Source organism: Triticum aestivum, chromosome 7A, assembly GCF_018294505.1.
Source record: "Triticum aestivum cultivar Chinese Spring chromosome 7A, IWGSC CS RefSeq v2.1, whole genome shotgun sequence".
Taxonomy (NCBI): Eukaryota; Viridiplantae; Streptophyta; class Magnoliopsida; order Poales; family Poaceae; genus Triticum; species Triticum aestivum.
The window spans coordinates 157,667,218-157,689,620 of NC_057812.1; the positions used below are offsets into that span (position 1 = coordinate 157,667,218).

Here is a 22,403-nt window from a genome sequence, read left to right on the forward strand (position 1 = left end):
GCAGACCTACGGGTCCATAGCTTGTAGCTAGATGACTTCTTATCTCTCTTTGATCTTCAATACAATGCTCTCCTTGATGTTCTTGGAGTTCTATGCGATGTAATCTTCTATTGCGGTGTGTTTGTTGGGATCCGATGAATTGTGGGTTTATGATATGAATATTTATGAGAAGTAATGGATTATTCTCTGAACTTTATTATGCATGATTATTATACTCCCTTCGTCCAGGTCATAAGTCATCTTAGGTTGTGCACCACGACCAAGGCAAAGGAAAAAATGAGAGAACTTAATGTTTATTTGCTCTTTAATAGCATTGCATGCAATGAACTGGCCACTGCATGTCGTGTTTGGTAGTCTCAAGTCATTGAAAGCATACACGTCCCACACCTCTTATTGGTTAATTCCTTTATTTATGTCAAAAACCAAGAAACAAGGTAAGAGTTAATGCACCGCGCCTAAGTGTATTGGGATTATTTGGTTGTCATAAGGTGACTTATACACCTAGATGGAGGGAGTAGCTTTGTATTTACCTCCGATCTATCCATTTGGTTTGGCCAACTAGAATGATTTATCTTTAGTGGGTGATGTGCTTTGTGATGGTTTCAATCTTGTGATGCTCTATCCCAGTGACAGAAAGGGACACAACACATATTTGTATTGTTGGCATTAAGGGTAGAATGATGAGGTATGTTCATGTTAATTGGGTTTCGTTTGTCTACATCATGTCATCTTGCTTGAGGCGTCACTCTATTTTACACTTAATACCCTAGATGCATGCTAGATAGTGGTCGATGGGTGGATTAATAGTAGTAGATGCATGCAGGAGTTGGTCTACTTGTCTCGGATGTGATGCACATATACATGATCATTACCTTGAACATCATCATAACTATGTGCTTTTCTATCAATTGCCCAACAGTAATTTGTTCACCCACTATATGATGTGTGCTCGAGAGAGAAGCCTCTAGTGGAAAGTATGGCCCCAGGTCTACTTTTATCATATATAAAAACACAAAAATACCTTGCTGCAATTTTCTATTTTAATTTATTTTATCTTTGCAATTTATCTATCTACGACTAGAAGATTTAATCTGTAGCGACCTGACTCAGTAAGAGTCGAAGTCTTTGTGCTTACTGTGCTAGTCCCTGGATCGACTTGCGAGCTCACACAGTACTCGATGAAATAACAGAAATAACACAATTCTATTTATTACATCGATAGTCCAAGAGCAATACATTTATTACAAAATAGGGCATAGAGCCAATAAGAAAATACTACGGAAGCAAAGTAGTAAATGAGTCCAACTCCACGAGCAAGGTTGAGTGTAGAACATCGACCTATCGCACCTTAATCCTCATCGGATATATCTGCAACATGATTAGTTGCAGTCATATAGGTCAGTACATTGAATGTACTAGAAAGTCCCATCATAAGTGTAATGAACCTACTTGTACATGCAATTTGGCTGGTGGAAAGCTCTAAGTTTAGTTTTTGCATAAAGCTAGTTTTTCCCTATTAGAAAAGATGTTATTCTACTACTACACATTTGCATAGGATGAGTTGGCAAACTCAACTCCATCCATTCCCAAGTTTCATTTAAAACCCAACTTTTTAATTAAAGGTAAGGAGATCTCCTGGCATTTCCACTACTAGATGCTCAAGTTGTCCATAACCGGGACACGGTTAATCGATTAGGTTTCAACACTCTACAAATGATTGCACACTTTTCCCCACAAGACTCGATCGCCACCCTTGAAGTTATCGCACTGCCTGGTGTTTGAGAATAGGATGATCGAGACATAGTCTTTCAAAAATGTTCCCCCTTAAACCACAGATAGGCCGGTACACCTACTCATTCTACATCTTCTAGCCCATCCCGGAAGGGGTCACACTAACTACTCAACTAAGCCAGAGCCCATATTGGCTTGTGGCTGCACACATAAACTTCTAGACATGAGAATACGATTGATCTCTTTGATCCTGAGCGGATGGAGCACTAGAGGTGCACCACCATGGGTTTCCCATGCATGCCCCACTATACTTCGCCACCATTACAACAAGTTTCCTCCTAGGAAGTTCATTAATTATCTTAGGTCCTATTTACTACATTGTCACTTATACTTTATAATGATCACTCCCCAACCCACGTCTACTTAGCGAAGCAACATAATGTAAAACGGTGGCGACAATGTTGTAAGGTTCAGACCTACCTCAATGAACTACTGGGTGTAAGCATATCCATCCGGGATAAAATCCTACCATGCAGTCCTACTACAAAGAACTAAGTGCATAATTAAAACATAGGTAATGAACACATGATCAAGATGCAACTTGTATTGGTACTGCTGGTTGAATTCTGAAGAGTGGTAATATTCTAGTTCGCACTCCGGGAAATCTATCGCAAAGAAGATAAACAAACATAAACAAATAGTAGCAAAAAGGCTCGTGCATTGCAGCGGGAGAAAAGAATACCACACGCTTTAAATTTAGAAAAAATAGTCTATAATCTGAGTATTTGTAGCTATGACCAAAACAAAGATGGTCTTTGCCTACAAAAGGGCAAGTTTAAGATTCAACATGTCTTTGTAGATATAGTACGTACAAAGAAATGGGCAAGTGATCTTCAATTTCGTCTGCAATCTTGATTTTGCTGAGATGTTCATCCACAATTCGGATCAGTACAGATATGAAAGAAAGACGAATAATGCACTATTTATTAAGATTGCACCCTGGATAGTATTTTTAAATGGTTAACAGGTAAAATAACATCATATTCATATTCCATATATTTTTCTAATCAAATTCCATATATAACATGTTCAATTTGGAGTTACGGTTTAAAAGATACGAGTATTTTAAAAAACATTTAATATGTACTACGGGTTTAATATAAGAAACATCAGAGGATTTTCTATAAAATAGTATGACGGACTAAGAATACCTATTTTTTTTATTAGTAGGTATAGATTTCAAAGAACCAAGAAGAACATGCAAAGGAAGAAGTCTTGGAAAACCAAATGAACATACAACACACTAAGTTGTCACAAAAAATATTCTAAGTGCAAAACCACATAGGCCTATGGTTCAAAAAGTGATGTGAACTAAAGTGCATACTATGCATACTAGTGAAATATAAATGGGAGGATTCTAGTGTGTGAAAAATTATTGTGACGAAGGTCCAGGTGATAGGGTTTGGCTACGGTGTCAAAGTGCAAAAGGAATCAACTTAATCGGAGCTACGGTTTAGGATTATGGCCATATGAAGTTCAAATTCAAATCTAAACAAATTCAAATTTGAATCTGACAAAAGTTTACAAAAAGGACACCACTGGATAGCTCTAAACATGATGAAGAATTTGCCGCTGGTTTCATCGAGTTTAGATCGATGGTTAAAAAGTTATGACTAATCTAAGATCAGGGACTAATTTAGTAATTACAGGTACTAAACTGTGAAGAAAAACTATGGCAAATAGGTCCGCAGCCACATGGCGGCTCGTGGCTGGCCGAAAGGTGTTCGCTGTGTAGCTTATACAGCGAACATTCGGACCTTAAGCAAAACGACGGCGATGGCTAACTTAAACAAAAACCGATCGGTTTTAAAATAAAAACTCGTGGTTAACCGCATACTGGTTTGACTAAAAACAACTAACCTAATCTAATATAGGCCGTCGGTGATCGATCTAATGGGCAGGAGTGGGGCGGCGGCTTACGGCGGGTGGTGGAGGTGGCCGGCGATGATGAAGACGGCGGCACGACGTCGGTGACGGAGGGGGCTGCGGCTGCGGTGGTCCTCGTCGATGGGGAAGAAGACGGGGAGGTGCAGCGTGTCGAGGGAGTCGCGAAGGTGGTGGCGGTGTTCATCAGCGGCGTCGGGACGGGCGAGGTGAAAACGGCGAGGCTCAGTGCTCCGTCGTCGACAGTGCGGCGGCTCCGACGGGACCTAGGGGCAAAAATCATGTTAAAGGGATGCACCTTAGTGAGCTAATAAATTTTATAAAACAGTGAGGGTCGGACTGGTCTACGGGCGTCGAAATGCTCCGACGAGTGGCGCGGCTCTGGCGAGATGCGAACAGGAAGGGCGGCGGGTCTGAGCGGCGTGGGATGAAGCGGGGCGGCGAGATTGGAAGAGGGGTCTAGGGGCTTTTATAGGCGAGGGCAGAGGGCTTGGGGTCGACGGATAAGGCCTCATCCACGAGAGAGCCCAGCGGATGTTGCGAGAGCGCGGCGAGGATGTTTATCCCGTGTGGTGCGGGAGGTTGGGGACGACCTGATGGGCGGGGCCCACGTGTCGGCGGGTGCAGGAGGGCGAGTGAGAGTGAGGCGAGGGGCAGTCGATCGGTGGGGGGAGGTCGAGGGTGCGGGAGGCCGGCCGTGGGCCAAATGGCCAACTAGGCCGGTCGGGGCGCTCCTAGGCCGAAGCCAGTTTCGGTCCAGGCTGCCGTGAGTGTGTGCGTGTGTGTTTTTGTAAACCGAAGACTAAAGTGGCCCTAAGTAATTCAAATGAATTAATAAAAACACCACAATAATTTCTAAAATAACTATACAATATTTAGAGCTTAATGAACATTAATTTAAACACAGAACATTTAGAAAATATTTTCCTAATGCATTTAATGCACTTTTGGCAAATAAAATGAGAACCAAATCTCTCCCTAATAATAAAGCACGGATTGACTCTGTGGGTTCACCGTCACAATACGCTTCTGCCTAGTCGTAATATGCTTTTATGATTTGTATAGAAAAAACCATAATATAAATGAGGTGGCGTACTACCAATAACATGTTCGTCCGTCCGTCCGACCGTTTTGCCTTCACATCCACGCTCACTGCATTGGGCTGCTTTGGCCTGGCCCATCCCTGTGCAACTTCATGCCCGTCACTTATGCCAGCAACGCTAGAGGAGGGTCCTTTCTACATTCAAAATAATGCCACCTTGCTCCTTTACATCTAATCTGGCTAGTTTATATACCTACAGCCTAAATAATCAGGAAGGGAATAAGGGAAGGGGAAAAGAAATCAGTGAACGGCCCCTGAAGAAATTAACTCAGCAATCGGCACAGAGGAAACGACATCGGAAAAAGGAATCAACAAAATCGACCATGAAAGGCAGAAACGGGGCAGCTCGGAGGTGTGCATAGGCAAGGAGGAGGCCATCAGCGAGGGCCAGAAGCACAACAGTGGCATGCGGGGGAGGAGGCCATGGCGGAGTAGGACAACACCGGGTAGTGGTGCTGGACGCCGACCGATTGACAACAAGAGGCGGCCGGGGACGTCCATGGTGCTCCGGCAGGGAGCAAATGACGGAAGGGGATCAGAGAGGAGTGGGAGAGAGGCGCGGCTATGGAGCTCACTTACCTCGCCGGTGAACCCAGCTGGGCGATGGCTGTCAAGGGGAGACTGAGGACGCACGCAAGCGAGGAGGAGGACCAAGGTAGGAGAAGGGGGTGACATACTGTGGAGGAGATGGGCTTGCCGACGGGCGCGCGGGGCAGGACATAGGCGCTGGATGGAGAAGAGGCCGCACAATGGACAACTTCTAGATAAGATAAGGCACGCACTTGCCGCTACTGCTTTTTTATCGATGAAAAGCTGCTGGATGGACTACTATTACTTGGCTACTACTATTTGTTTGTACGACCAGGGCTTAATGTTCATGCCTAGCGTATCTTACGAATGCATTGGTAGTTACAGTAATTAAAATACGTGTGACTGGAATATTAGAAAGAAATATTTCTTAAAGGATACGATATTTGAAGCTCCCTTGTGAACTAGCTGGTCATCAATACATTCCTCCACTCTAGATGTTACCGGTGCCGTTGGTGAGAGATAGAGGAGAGAGGGAGGGATGAAGAGTTGAGAGAGCACGACAACGGTGCATGTTGCTCGAACTGGGTGAAGGAGGGGTTGTGTCCTATTTCGCCCCACATGCCGGCTAGAGAGAGAGAGTGAGTGAGAGAGAGAGAGAGAAGCGTGTGGTCATGGCTACGACTACCATTTCCTCGGTCCTTCCATGCCCCACCTTCATGTGGCTACTCACCTTCATCGTACCAACTCTCCCGCAACTCTGCATGCCTCAATCCTGATCCTCCTTGAGCCCTGATGATGATGTCAAGGGAAGTGCTTCCATTGGCGCAGCTGGTGCGCTCCTACTATTGACGATATCGTATGAACAAAAGAGCACCAAATATTGCAAACTCTTTAGTGTCTAACTGGTCATCTTATATTCAAAGTGGGCAATTATAAAATATGAATTCATGATAAGAAGAGGAAGAATCTAATGGATTGAGAGATATAGCTCATTATTTCACCACAACAGATAAACTCTCCAATATCATGCGAACCATGGAATGTATTTTATACCTGTTGCAACAAACGAGCTCTTTTGCTAGAACACTTATGCCCATAATGTTCACCAAGAGAAAGATATGCAAATGATGGTGCTATATCAGTTCCATTTGTTCACGAAGAGACAGATACGCAAAATGCAGGACCTCGGTTATGTAATATGCAAGACGTAGAAGGTACCCAGTTTCATAACAGCTCCAAAAACCTGTTGGGGCGGCTGATTATTTTTTATTAAGCAAGTGCTACAAAATTATATTTCATTTCCTTCTTTGAAATTGCATCGTGCATATTAATGAGTAACTTTAGTGATTTGGCTTTGCATAGATTTATACAAAGATTTGCTCACATTGAGCATCATGTGAGTGCTAATTATGCATTTCAATGGAAGTTCTTTTCTTGGAAAGCAAAGGCAGTAGATTTTGATCAAAACCTAGTGATTTATTTTCTCAATTCCTTCTGCAATATATGAAAGTGGCATACATTTGATCCATAATCCGGTGAAATAGGACAATGTCACATGTGTATCTAAATCATATCATTTTATGTTTTTTAAGGATCAGCATTGCATGGCAGCAGTTTCACACGAAAGGAAAGATAAGGGAGGCAGAAGCGGATTGTGCACAATGAGGTAAACTATTGAATACCACACAAACTCTCGATTTTTTAATAATATCCATTGCAACACAATGGTTCTTTTGCATGCACAATTTTCATGAACAATAGATGTGTTTTGCACATAATCGAATACACATAAACTTTTCTCCCGTTGCAACGCATAGGCATTTGTGCTAGTAAACTGCAAAAACTCCAACTAACACTCAAATGAAATTTCCAACTCTTTTATAAATTTGAGGAAGTCATCTTATCCCCTCTCATTTGTTTTCTTTTCTCGAGTGGAAAATATTATTTGAATATTTCAAAAACTCCAAAATGCTATGTATTGAATGATTCTATTAACATCCTAATTTAATAAAAATTGGGATGTTACATAATCCTTGCAAGTAACCGCCAAGGGGATTGACAACCCTCTTGTTTGCGTTGGGTGCATGCATTTCCTTTTGTGTGAGCAAGTGTTGTTCGTGAGGCTTTGTGTGATTCACCTACTGGATTGATGACCTTGGTTCTTAACTGAGGGAAATATTTATCTCTACTGTACTGCATCTCCTCTCCTCTTCGGGGAAATCCCAACGCAGCTCATGAGTAGCAGTTACTTGCAAGGATTAAATCTCATAGTGGTAGATAGATAAATTGCAAAGATGAAATAAAATAAAATAGAAAATTGTAGCAAAGTATTTTTGTGTTTATATATATATATGATAAAGGTAGACCCGGGGGCCGTAGTTTTCACTAGAGGCTTCTCTCTCGAGCACATAGCATACGGTGGCTAAACAAATTATTGTTCAGCAATTGACAGAAAAGCACATGCATAGTTATGACGATATTCAAGGCAATGATCATGTACATAGGCATCACATCTAAGACAAGTCACCGGTACTGTAAGGTTCTATACAAACGGTTTTTATCCCCTTTCCGCAATGACATTTGGAACCGTCTCCTAGTGAGCGACTGCTATAGGGGGGTCCTTCTCACACGATCCAGAAACCGTCGGGGATAGGCAAGCGGCTATTAACGATCGCCATAGAATAAATGTATGAGAAGCCGCCCCATTCCCACACATTACATCATGACGTTATGTTTCTAATCAGAGACATCCCAAACGATTACGCCGCTATAGTCATGTGAAAAATGTGGACATCAACATTTAATCTACCGATATGTTTGTGATAGGTACGTTATCGCACATGGTTCAAGAATGTAAAATGTATGCGGTGGCTCTACTAATGTCAATGTGTCCATATTCATAACTGTGTGTGATTGGTATTCCTATCACACACACATTGGTTTGAAACATTTTTCATATTACCATGAATCGCGCATGCATATGAGACAAAACCGTGTGTGTGTCCGTTGGGCATCATAAATGTTTCATGTCGAAAAAAAGTTTGTTCTCTATTTTTCATCACACACGTTGTTTTATTTCTAATCGTGTGCACATTATTTTATTCATTCTTGTATAATTCTATTTTTCCTGGTAATTTATTATTCGAATTGGAAATTTTGAAATATGAAACGTGGAATTCAAATTCTTAGCACAATTGTTCTACAACGCATGCATAAATAAAATTGTTAGTACAATAGGTTCAGTAATTACAGGATTAGACATCAATTAACTATGATGAACCACAATATTTAGAGGCGGTAAAGGTGAAGAGACAAGTGTAAATCATTTTCACAGACGATGGTGTTGAAGAAGCGGAATGCCCACAATGTGCCTTCCTGCAGGCAATAGGCACAAACAACTTTTGTCCAACCCTTTGTGACGATCGTCTGCTGCTACTTCTTGAGCTTGTGTTGGTTTTTCCCTTGAGGAGGAAAGGGTGATGCACCAAAGTAGAGTAAGCATTTCCCTCAGTTTTTGAGAACCAAGGTATCAATCTAGTAGGAGATAACGCACAAGTCACCGAATACCTACACAAACAAACACCAACTTGCACCCAACACGATAAAGGGGTTGTCAATCCCTTCCCGATTATTTGCAAAGTGAGATCTGATAGAGATGGATAAACGGTCAAGTAATATTTTTGGTTTATGGAACGGAAAGTAAAAGATTGCAAAGGAAATAAATAGGAAACTAAAATAGTAGATTGGAAACTTATATGATGGAAAGTATACCCGGGGGCCATAGGTTTCACTAGAGGCTTCTCTCAGGATAGAAAATATTACGATGGGTGACCAAATTATTGTCGAGAAATTGATAGAAAAGCGCAAAGTTATGACGATATCTAAGGCAATGATCATGAATATATGCATCACGTCCGTATCAAGTAGACACACTCCTGCATGCATCTACTACTATTACTCCACACGTCGACCGACTCATGCCTACATCCAGAGTATTAAGTTCATGAAGAACAAAGTAGCGCATTAAGTAATATGACATGATGTAGCAGGATAAACTCAAGCAATATGATGAAAACCCCATCTTGTTATCCTTGATGGAAACAATACAATACGTGTCGGTTCCCCTTCTGTCACTGGGATCAAGCAGTTCAAGATTGAACCCAAAGCTAAGAACTTCTCCTATTGCAAGAAAAAACAATCTTGTTGGACAAACCAAATTGATAGTTCGAAGAGACTTGCAAAGAAATCAAATCATGCATATAAGAATTTAAAGGAGATTCAAATAATACTCATAGATAAGCTGATCATAAATCCACAATTCATCGGATCTCGGCAAACACACTGCAAAAAGGTATTACATCGAATAGATCTCCAAGAACATCGAGGAGAACATGGTATTGAGAATCAAAGAGAGAGAACAAGCCATCTAGCTACTAGTTATGGACCCATAGGTCTGTGGTAAACTACTCACGCTTCATCGGAGAGGCAATAGTGTTGATGTAGAAGCCCTCCGTGATTGAATCCCCCTCCGGCAGGATGCCGAAAAAGCCCCTAGATGGGATCTCACAGGTACATAAGGCTGCAGCGGTGGAGAAGTGTTTTCGTGGCTCTCCTCATTGGTTTTGGAGAATACATAGGCGGAAGAAATAGGTCGATGGAGTCATGATGGGCCCACAAGGGTGGGGGCACGCCCTCTGTCCTTGTGGCCGCCTCGTGGCTTTCCTGACAAGTACTCCAAGTTCTCTGGATGTCTTCTGGTCCAAGAAAAATCATCGCAAAAGTTTCATTCTGTTTGGACTCCATTTGATATTCCTTTTCTGCGACACTCTAAAACAAGAAAAAAAAAACAGGAATTGGCACTGGGCTCTAGGTTAATAGGTTAGTCCCAAAAATAATATAAAATAGCATAAAAATGCATATAAAATATCCAAAACAGATAATATAATAGCATGGAACAATCAAAATTTATTGATACGTTGGAGACGTATCAAGCATCCCCAAGCTTAATTCCTGCTCGTCCTCGAGTAGGTAAATGAAAAAAACAGAATTTTTGATATGGAATGCTACCAAACATATTTATCCATATAATTTTCTACATTGTGGCATGAATGTTCAGATCCGTATGATTCAAAACAAAACTTTAATATTGACATAAAAACAATAATCCTTCAAGCATACTAACAAGATAATTATGTCTTCTCAAAATAACATGGCCAAAGAAAGTTTATCCCTACAAAATCATATGGTTTGTCTATGCTCCATCTTCATCACACAAAATATTTGAATCATGCACAGCCCTGATGACAAGCCAAGAAACTGTTTCATACTTTTTATTTTCTCAAACCTTTTTAACTTTCACGCAATACATGAGCGTGAGCCATGGACATAGCACTATAGGTGGAGAAGACAAGAGGACGGAGATTGTATAACATCAACTAGGCATATTAACGATCTATGGAGATGCCCATCAATAGATATCAATGTGAGTGAGTAGGGATTGCCATGCAACAGATGCACTAGAGTTATAAGTTTATGAAAGCTCAAAAAAAAACTAAGTAGGTGTGCATCCAACTTGCTTGCTCATGAAGACCTAGGGAAATTTGAGGGAGCCCATCGTTGGAATATACAAGCCAAGTTCTATAATGAAAAATCCCACTAGTATATGAAAGTGACAACATAGGAGACTCTCTATCATGAAGATCATGGTGCTACTTTGAAGCACAAGTATGGAAAAGGATAGTAACATTACCCCTTCTCTCTTTTTCTCTCATTTTTTTCTTCCCTCTTTTTTTCTTTCTTCTTCCTCTTTTATTTTCTCACATGGGACAATGTTATAAAAAGGAAGATCATCATACTTCTATTTACTTACAACTCAAAAATTAGAACTCGATACTAGAACAAGATAAGACTCTATATGAATGCCTCCGGCGGTGTACCAGGATGTGCAATGAATCAAGAGAGACATGTATAAAAAATGATGAACGGTGGCTTTGCCACAAATACAATGTCAACTACATGATCATGCAAAGCAATATGACAATGATGATGTGTGTCATAACTAACGGAACGGTGGAAAGTTGCATGGCAATATATCTCGGAATGGCTATGGAAATGCCATAATAGGTAGCTATGGTGGCTGTTTTGAGGAAGGTATATGGTGGGTTTATGGTACCAGCGAAAGTTGCATGGCACTAGAGTGGCTAGCAATGGTGGAAAGGTGATAGTGTGTATAATCCATGAACTCAACATTAGTCATAAAGAACTCACCTACTTATTGCCAAAATCTATTAGTCATCGAAACAAAGTACAAAGCACATGCTCCTAGGGGGATAGATTGGTAGGAAAAGATCATCGCTCATACCCGACCGCCACTCATAAGGAAGATAATAAAAAAATATCTCATGCTCCAACTTCATTACATAATGGTTCACCATACGTGCATGCTACGGGACTCACAAACCTTAACACAAGTATTTATCAAATTCACAACTACTCACTAGCATGACTCTAATATCACCATCTTCATATCTCAAAACAATCATAAGGAATCAAACTTCTCTTAGTATTCAATACACTTTATAGGAAAGTTTTTATTATATCCCTCTTGGATGCCTATCATATTAGGACTAAATTTATAAGCAAAGCAAATTACCATGTTGTTTAGAGACTCTCAAAATAATATAAGAGAAGCATGAGAGTTCATAAATTTCTATAAAATAAAACGACCGCTATGTTCTAAAAAGATATAAGTGAAGCACTAGAGCAAAATTGCATAGCTCAGAAGATATAAGTGAAGCACATAGAGTATTCTAATAAATCACGATTCATGTGTGTCTCTCTAAAAAGGTGTGTACAGCAAGGATGATTGTGGCAAACTAAAAATCAAAGACTCAAATCATACAAGACGCTCCAAGCAAAACACATATCATGTGGTGAATAAAAATATAGCCTCAAGTAAAGTTGTTGATAGACGAAGACGAAAGAGGAGATGCCTTCCGAGGCATCCCCAAGCTTAGGCTCTTGGTTGTCCTTGAATATTACCTTAGGGTGCCTTGGGCATCCCCAAGCTTAGGCTCTTGCCATTCCTTATTCCATAGTCCATCAAATCCTTACCCAAAACTTGAAAACTTCACACCACAAAACTCAACAGAAAATCTCGTAAGCTCCATCAGTATAAGAAAATAAATCACCACTTTTGGTACTATTGTGAACTCATTATTTATTTATATAGGTGTAATATCTACTGTATTCCAACTTTTCCATGGTTCATACCCCCTGATACGAGCCATAGATTCATCAAAATAAGCAAACAACACATAGAAAACAGAATCGGTCAAAAACAGAACAATGTGTAGCAATCTGGATATTTCTAATACTTTCGTAACTCCAAAAACTCTAAAAAAATAGGAAGACCTAAGAAATTTCTTTATTAATCTTTTGCGAAAAGAATCAGTATTTTATCACGCTTCTGCTAAAAATGATAATTGTTTTCCTGAGCGCAAAAGTTTCTATTTTTCAACAAGATCAAATCAACTATCATCGTAAGCTATCCCAAAGGTCTTATTTGGCACAAAAACTAATTAAAACACAAAACCACATCTAACCAGAGGCTACATGAATTATTTATCTCAAAATAGAACCTAAAAAGTAAAAACAAAAATAAAATTGGGTTGCCTCCCAACAAGCGCTATGCTTAATGCCCTTAGCTAGGCATAAAACACGAATATATCTAAGTATTATCATCTTTGGCTTTTATCTTTTTAATGGAATTATGCTCGAATCCAGAAGGTTCTTTGTCTTTCCCTTCATATTCGGAAATCTTTAAATGTAGAGCATCCAACCGCTTATTGTAAGGAGTGATGAATATATTCATGCATTGAAGATTGCCACTAAATTTTTTAAGGAGATCAAGAGATTTTTGCAAAATTTTCGTTACACCACATAGTTTCTGAAAAACGTGCATCCCTTCTTGAGCATGATTTAATCCCTTTTATGGGGGTAGTATTCCTACTATTCCATCTATAATCTCATATGCAATGTTGGGATCAATTTCAATAAAATTCCCTTTAGCCGCGAAATCCAGGAGTTGCATACGGGACATGTTTAACCCAACACAAAAATTATGAAGTAAAATATTAAAATCCCCCTCTATAGTGCAATTACGATAGAATTCTATCATCCTATACCAAGCATATTTTAAATTTTCTCCTTGTATTTGTTTGAAGTGAAGAACCTCAAAGTCAGGGACAAAGGAACGAAAAAAGGGCTAGCCATAGGAGCAAGACAAGCACACAAAAGGCAAATGAAGAAGACAAACAGAAGAGGGATGAAGAAAAAGGCAAATATTTTTGAAAATCGTTCTAGAAGTGGGGGAGAGGAAAACGAGAGGCGAATGTCGAATAATCTAATGCAAGGGATGAGAGTTTATGATGGGTACTTGGTATGTCTTGACTTGGCGTAGATCTCCCCAGCAACAATGCCAGAAATTCTTCCTGCCACTTCCTGAGCTTGCGTTGGTTTTTCCCTTGAAGAGGAAATGGTGATGCAGCAAAGTAGAGTAAGTATTTCCCTCAATTTATGAGAACCAAGGTATCAATCTAGTAGGAGACAACGCACCCAATGCGATAAAGGGGTTGTCAATCCCTTCATGGTTATTTGCAAAGTGAGATCTGATAGAGATGGATAAACGGCAAAGTAATATTTTTGGTATTTTTGGTTTATGGAATGGAAAGTAAAAGATTGCAAAGGAAATAAATAGGAAATGAAAATAGTATATCGGAAACTTATATGATGGAAAGTAGACCCGGGGGCCATAGGGTTCACTAGAGGCTTCTCCCAATATAGAAAATATTATGGTTGGTGAACAAATTACTGTCGAGCAATTGATAGAAAAGCGCAAAGTTATGACAATATCTAAGGCAATGATCATGAATATAGGAATCACGTCTGTATCAAATAGACCAACTCCTGCCTGCATCTACTACTATTACTCCACACATCGACCGACTCCTTCCTGCATCTAGAGTATTAAGTTCATGAAGAACAAAGTAACACATTAAGTAAGATGACATGATGTAGCGGGATAAACTCAAGCAATATGATGAAAACCCCATCTTGTTATACTTTATGGTAACAATACAATACGTGTCAGTTCCCCTTTTGTCACTGGGATCAAGCAGTGCAAGATTGAACCCAAAGCTAAGCACTTCTCCTATTGCAAGAAAAACCAATCTAGTTGGCCAAACCAAACCGATAGTTCAAAGAGACTTCCAAAGATATCAAATCATGCATATAAGAATTCAGAGGAGATTCATATAATATTCGTAGATAAGCTGATCATAAATCCACAATTCACGGATCTCGGCAATCACACTGCAAAAAGGTATTACATTAAATAGATATGCAAGAACATCGAGGAGTACATGGTATTTAAAATCAAAGAGAGAGAAGAAGCCATCTAGCTACTAGCTATGGATCCTTAGGTCTGTGGTAAAGTACTCACACTTCATCGGAGATGCAATATAATGGTGTTGATGTAGAAGCCCTCCGTGATTGAATCCCCCTCCGGCAGGATGCCGGAAAAGGCCCCTAGATGGGAACTCACGGGTACAGAAGGTTGCGACGGTGGAAACGTGTTTTCATGGCTCTCCTCATTGGTTTTGGAATATTTGAGAATATATATGCGGAAGAAATAGGTCGATGGAGTCATGATGGGCCCAGAAGGGTGGGGGCGCGCCCTACCCCCCTAGGCAAGCCCTCTGTCCTTGTGGCCGCCTCGTGGCTTTCCTGATGTGTACTCCAAGTCCTCTGGATGCACTACAAAAAAATACCCTTCCGTGATGATACGTGTTTGTCACAGTAGGTCGCGTTTTTTGTCATGCATGTACATCCATGACAAATTTATGACAGAATCAAGATAGTCATACCTGTGGTGTCGTAGAAGTGTTCCGTGACATTACCAAAATTATCATCACGGAAGTGTCCACTTCCATGACGATAAATCACGCGTCACAGAAGTGCTTTTGTCAATGGTGACTGACACGTGGTATCCACCGTAACGGAACGCCTTTAAGCTATCGGGTTAGGTTTTGGATCCGCTAAACCGTTAACAGCCCCGACCAATGGGGATTTTCCACGTGTAAAATCATCATTGGCTAGAGGAAACACGTGTCGGCTCATCATAGGGACAAATGTCATCCACTCACTGGACAGAAGGTGCCTATGATACGTCGACACGTGGCACGGCCCAAAAGTTGCCCATTCCTGTGAAAAGGTCTGCCCGTTTGACTTGGTCAAAAGCTGGCGGGCCGGCCCATGGAAAGCCTGTTAATAGCATGTTCGCATATAGCCCATTTACAGCCCGCTAACCCAAGGCCCGTTACGCCCTATCCGAATTAGGCCCAGTAGTGTCATCTGGGCCATCCAATATGATTCCAGCCCGTTTCACTTCTGGCCCATGTATAGCCCATGACGTCTTTCGACCCATATGAGGCCCTTTGTAACTCTTGGCCCATTAGTGGCCCATGCTGAAACTGGCCCGTAATGAATAGTGTATTACTTTACACCCATTAACGGCATGTGTTGAAACTGGCCTGTAATGAACAGTGTATCACTTTATATGCATTAACGGCCCGTTATTCCGTTGGGCGTTTCCAACCCAAGTTAACTTTCGGCCTTCTGAGGGCCCATTTATTCTTGGGCTCATTTGCAGCATTCGGTTACTTACGGCCCGTTACTGTCATTTTCTGCTTGTGGGCCAAATTCAGCCCATCGTTACATTCGGCCCGTTTGTGGACCGTTAGTCTGTTGGGCCATTTTCAAAGCATCACCAAATACGGCCTATTAACGACCCCTTATGGTCATCCCATAAAACGTACGATTTCCATTAAAGGCCCATCTACGGCCCATTAAAGGCCCGTACAAGACCCATAAATGAGTTGGCGGCCCATGGATCCTACGAGACGTAGAAGGCCCATGGATCCTACGAGACCTAGAAGGCCCATGGATCCTACGAGACGTACAAGGCCCATGGATCCTACGAGACGTAGAAGGCCCATGGATCCTACGAGACATAGAAGGCCCATTGATCCTATGAGACGTAGAAGGCCCATGGATCCGACGGCCCGTGAAGGGCCATGGTCGGGCGAGTTGGCCCCCATTTGAACGATATAGCATATTCAAAGAATTATCCCACTCAATACTATCACCTCTAAAAAGCATACACTATACAACAAAGAGATCAAGGCATAGAAAGGTAGAATAATCCTACACTATACAATAAAGAAATTACAACCGATTATACCCACTGGGCATTATGGTTCGGCACAGGTGATAATAAAGCATACACAAACAGCAAATTACATACATTGGGCAAATACAGCTCATACATCATGGACACGCATCAACTTAATTCCATTTGAACTATAATCTCTTCAGAAAATAGGATTGGCCGGATTCAGATAACACAAATTTCAGTCTGCAAAATCTCCAATTCCTTCATGGTTACCTCAGTGTCTTGTTTCATTTTTTTGACTCCTGCATCTAATACCTGCATGTCCAGTCTCAACTTGTTGATTATACGTTGAAAATCATGTACATGTTGTCTTGCCACCTCTAGTTGATGCTCGAGAACATCAGCACATTCCAATTCCAATCCATAATCATTCGGTAACGGCCAAGCCGCACTACTCGCAGATCTTTGTGTTGATGTCACTTCATCCTGAAATGTTTCTGTAAGTACACATGACTGGGCAAAAATATAGTTACAACGGTGAAGCGAACAAGACACTATTTTGTACTACATGGCAAAACAGGACTAACAATAATGTTACACGTCACTTTCAAAAAAAATGTTACACGTCATGAAGCATAGGCAGATGATATTTTAAAAATTATAAAAAGATAGTTTGTGCAGCATGCATACAGACATCCCTCTTAGCTCACCATAGGAGCATGATGTTGGGGCCCAATCGAAAACACAGACAAGTTACAAATTTAGACAGCACATTGCGTATAAGTAAGCAAGCAGTTGGCCATTTTGTGCCTCAATTAAAGTCTTAGGGAGCATAATGAACATCAGAGGGTTTCATACAAACATATTACAGTAGGCAAAACTATGCAATCATTAGCGTAGTATAAACTAGATTGTGAGCCTCATGCAATAATAGTTGGTTAATAGACTTCAAAGCTTCATTCACACTTTGGCAGAGTAATTAAATGGTAAGGCCTTTAATTATGTCAACTAATAGTGATACAAGTACCGAACATCAGGCATGATTATTACGGCATCTCATTAACTGAGGACAAATAAAGCAATTGAAAAGAGAAAAATTACTATGCCTGAAACAAACAAGGAATTGAACTGTTGAGTTGCATACAGTGACTTACCTTAGCAGGTTGAAGAGGCTTAGCGCAGCTCCTACTTCTCTTGCAAGGCTCCTTCCTAACATCTTGTAGTTGGAAATCCTCAATCTTATCTTCATTGCACCCCCTCTGCAAGGTGACACAAACTAGTTACTCGTCTCCTTGGAAGATAAATATGCATACTTTTCAGTCTGTGAACACAAAAGGATGAGATTATAACAAAACAACACCACATAATGAAACATGCCGCATCTCTTGCACTTGCACACAATGAAATGAGCATTTACTATGTCTGCACTATGTAAAAACTAGGCATACCTTCGAACTGGATCTCGAGGTGCTCATGGAGAGCCTACTGTAGTGTACAGCCAAACCTTTATGTCACCTATGAGTTAGACAAGGCCCCACTACAGCAGCCCTTAGTGTTTAAATCGTTGACAAGCTCTGTTAGAGTGTTAGGTCAAGAACAACAAGTAATCAAAGCAAACAGTCCTAGTATGGCTAGTTGATGCAAACAAGAAATTGAACAGATGTGTGAGAAAATCTTACATATCAAGAAAAGAAGCAAAGAAGGAGGCTTAAATACCATCACTTGATTGACTAGATTTAAGGGGCATTAAAACATCATGTGCAACGTATGAACTAACATAAACATTGCATATTCTAGATTCTACAATGGAATGCACATGTATTAGGTTATGCCATGTATGATGATGCCTAAATGTACAGATAGCAGGCAGGAGTGATTCATCACTGCATGCACAATTGAACTGCAGGTTAAGGGCCAGTTCGATTCCGCCTTTTCAGGGCATATTGTCAAAATAAGCCATAAAAGATGTAAAGAAGTCATTTTTGAGTTATGGGCTTGGGCTTAACTAATTTCGCTTTGGAGGGGGGTGTTTCGGGTAGAACCTCACTAAAAATTAAAGGGAAGGGGAATAGTGAAATGACTCTATTGTCTGCCTATATTAGACTCAAAATGCAACTGCTGACGCCCGTGTCACACCTGACCCTCAAGTAAAAACAAACACGCAAGGATTAATTGCCCTAGCCGCTTGCATCTCCTCTCACCTTTCCCTCTACCTCGATCGCCTGCCTGCAGCACTAGGGTTCCTCCAGCGAGCCGTCACCACAGGTCCCATCTGGCCTGGTCCTCGACGATGCTATGTCCAGCCAGGCTACTTGGCCGGCGGGTAGGGGCAAATCTCCCTGGCTGCTCCTCCCTCTGGCGCCGCCCCTCATTCTCATGGTCTCCAACAGCTGCTCCACTATGGTTCGTCCAACGCACTACTCCGACGGGCGCTGCACAACTACGGCTGATGCCACAGTGCGGCAGAAGGCACCTTATTCCCCCTCCCCTCCTCCTAGGCCATGGCCTTGAGGTGCTGTTGAAGGATGAGCTCATCCAACAAGGTGAGGATCTCCTCTGATTTTTTGCCAAATTTTCATTCTGATCCACTATACGATGAATTGCTATGAGTTGCTTCTGCTGCTGCTATATGATGCATTGCTATGAGCTGCTCATGCTGCTGCTATATGATGAATTGCTATGAGCTGCTGCTGCTATATGATGAGTTGCTATGAGCTGTTGCTGCTGCTATATGATGAATTGCTATGAGCTGCTGCTGGTATATGATGAGTTGCTACAAGCTGCTCCTGCTGTTGCTATGTGATGAATTGCTATGAGCTGCTCCTACTGCTGATATATGATGAATTGCTATGAGCTGCTCCTGCTACTTCTATATGATGAATTGCTATGAGCTGCTGCTGGTATATGATGAATTGCAGACTACTGCTGTTGTATGATGAGTTGCTATGAGCTGTTGTTGCAGCTATATGATTGTTTCAGGTGGTGCTGCTATACGATAATAACCAGCCACTTGGACCATCGAATTTCATCAAATAATTGTTCTTCATTGAAATGTGGTTCATGCGTTCTTCATTTAAATTAGGCAATGGGATCTCTATGGAAAACATTGACCAAAATAGATTGTGCCAAGTAGATGGTATCTTTGTATTTGCATTTTGAGCAAATAGTGATGGTCTATTTTCCTATCATATTAATTACTGCACTGGGTTCAATTTGTCATGTTTGCAAGTCAAATTAATTTCCATATGGGCAGCAAAATGAAAAAAAATATAATGCAATCTAGACCTTCCACTGATCATACCAAAGATAAGCTGAAAACGCAATGAAAAGAACTGGTTGGCTTATTACATGGAGCTTATATTCACAGGTGCTTATTTTCTAAGGATAACTCGTAATAATTGTCCCTAAGAAACTTGGCTAATAGAACTAGCATACAAATAACATGTCACGATGACTGCAATGGAGGAGTGACGTACCATAGCACACTGTATAGGCTCACCACTGCCTCTCCTTTTTTTGCGATGTTCCATGAAATTGCCACATACATCTTGTACTTTTTCATTGTGTAACCCTATCTGCAAGTTGACACGGCTAATTTCAGGCATCTCTACATGATACTACATTGCATATCCCTTGCGCATATGTAAACCACCAATTAACGATTGTGTGCGTACCATAAACTAGCCATGACTCTGTATGCTGGACTAGCAGGCACTCTAAGGGAGCCTAATGTAGTGCACTGGAATTCCTACATGCCACCTACGATTTTGTCTAATGTACTACCCCTGTTCCTAAATATATGTCTTTGTAGAGATTCCAGTATGGACCACATACAGATGTATATAGATGCATTTTTGAGTGTAGATTCACTCATTTTGCTCCGTATGTAGCCTATAGTGGAATCTCTAGAAAGACTTATATTTAGGAGCGGAGGTACGAGGTAGTATCATGTATGACATCTACATATCTAATTTATCAGCCAGTAGTAGAAAATCATTGTCTACACAAAGGGATTACTGGTCGAAAATCCTAGCAAAGCACGCTGGCAGGCACAGAACAATACAAGAGAGAGAGACGCGCTTACAAGATCATAGCAATGCCTTAGTCCAGAATCTTGGTTGGCCAAGCTGTTAGATCCAGAAGAAACATCGTCCTTGTAATTTTTGCCAGCTGCATAATAGGTAACACCGAATGGTTAGTATATTTGAAGTACATCGGGCAGGTGATGCTCGATGGGTTTAAAGGTGACAAGTACCTAGGCCGTGGCAGGTGCTTGGCATCTCTCCAGACGGTGGGAATCAGGTTAGAAACATCGAGGGTGATGACACTGCGCTAGCTGTCAGGGTCCGGTAAGGAGATCTAGAACCGTCGAGTAGGGTGTTTGTGGAGCGGCTCTGGTAGGGTGGCCTACAGTGTGGGCGAAGCGGATCTGTGGCCGTGGACAAGGGCATAGGTGAAGCTGCTTCGGTGGTTGGGTTAAGGATGGTGTCGACGACGTGAATCTGCGGCCGTGGACGGGGCATCAGAAGCTGCTCCGGTGGTTGGGTTAAGGATGGTGTCGACAATGCGGATCTGCGGCCGTGGACGGGGCGTCAGAAGCTGCTCCGGTGGTTGGGTTAAGGGTGGTGTCGACGATGCGGATCTGCGCCATGGACGGGGCCTCAGAAGCTGCTCCAGTAGGTTGGATGTGCGTGCGAGGAAGCAGATCTGAGGCCGTGGACTTGTGAGTTGGCAAAGCGGCCCCTGTAGGGTTGAGAATGGTATAGGCGAAGCTACTCCGGTAGGGTTGACGATGTTGTCGGTGAAGCGGCTCGGCAGGGTTGAGGAAGGTGTCGGCGAAGCGGCTCCGGTAGGGTTGAGGAAGGTGTCGGCGAAGAGGACCAGAGGCCGTTGACGGGGGCGTCGGTGGGGCGGCTCCGAGGGGTGTGGACGAAGCATCTACGGTGGGGAGTACGAATGAGCCACTGCAGATGCGCGGCGGTTGACGAGAGTACCGGCAAAGTAGATCTGGCACCATGGACAAGGCCGACACTAAATTGGCTGTGGTACAGTGGTGGATGAGCAGTCTACTTGTTTCTAGGGGATGTGGGAGGGGTAGATGCGGCCGCAGAAGCAGATCCGGCAAGGTGGACGCCGCTGGCAGTGAATGGGCTATGGTACGCTAGTGGATGAGCAGTCTATGGTTTCGAGAGGGGAGGGGAGAAAGGGTGATGAAGTACGGACGACATGATTTAAGATGCTCTGGTGCTGTGGAGTTAGTCATTTTTGCGGGAGGGGGAGAGGAAATGGGGGTGCCGTGTAGTGGGGGAACCGGAAGTTACCCAAGCATCCCCGACCTATCATGTAGATGAGGGCAGTATTGTAACTATTGGTCTTCGTGCACCAAGGACAAAAGGGGGATTTCGCATGCTAAAGACTAAGGTGGCGGAAATTTTAGAAGGAGGTGGGAGATTTTGCCGCCCGCAGGATCGTTCGTATCCAGTTTCAACTAATTTTGGACCGTGCTAGCGGGAACGTCATGCTAGACTGTGTACACGGGGCACGCGTCAGCAGTTAATAACTGGTGTGAAGTCCACCTCAGAAAAAAGACAATAACTCGGGATGATGCGCCGATAACTTGGACATTCACACGGGCGCGGCCAATCGTACGGGTGTAGTGGCGCGTTCACAAAAAAGGGGATCAAACGCTCAGCCTATGTATTTCTCGTGTAAATAGATAATTTAGTGCCATTGGTTATTTACTTTAAACATAATGCATTGGCATGTTAGTGTAGAGGCACACAAAAAGAAATGGATATTGTAGTCAGCTACTTAAAAGTGTTACCTCATATGATTACATATCCTCCATTTCATAAATTGCGT

At 41.9% G+C, this 22,403-nt stretch overlaps 1 protein-coding gene across 2 annotated transcripts; it reads right to left on the minus strand.

Moving 5' to 3' along the window:
* Window positions 1-1,283: 1,283 nt before the first annotated feature.
* On the minus strand, window positions 1,284-5,579 carry LOC123154903 (flocculation protein FLO11). 2 transcript variants are annotated; one of them, XM_044573516.1, is made up of 3 exons: window positions 5,455-5,579; window positions 3,712-3,941; window positions 1,284-1,368 (listed from the first exon to the last, which is right to left on the minus strand). In XM_044573516.1, exons 1-3 carry the CDS (start codon window positions 5,496-5,498, stop codon window positions 1,349-1,351), a joined length of 294 nt encoding a protein of 97 aa, XP_044429451.1. In that variant the 5' UTR covers window positions 5,499-5,579; the 3' UTR covers window positions 1,284-1,348. The 2 variants fall into 2 exon arrangements, with proteins under 2 accessions (XP_044429451.1, XP_044429450.1); XM_044573515.1 differs by having other exon boundaries at window positions 5,357-5,527.
* Between the last annotated feature and the right edge of the window lie 16,824 nt (window positions 5,580-22,403).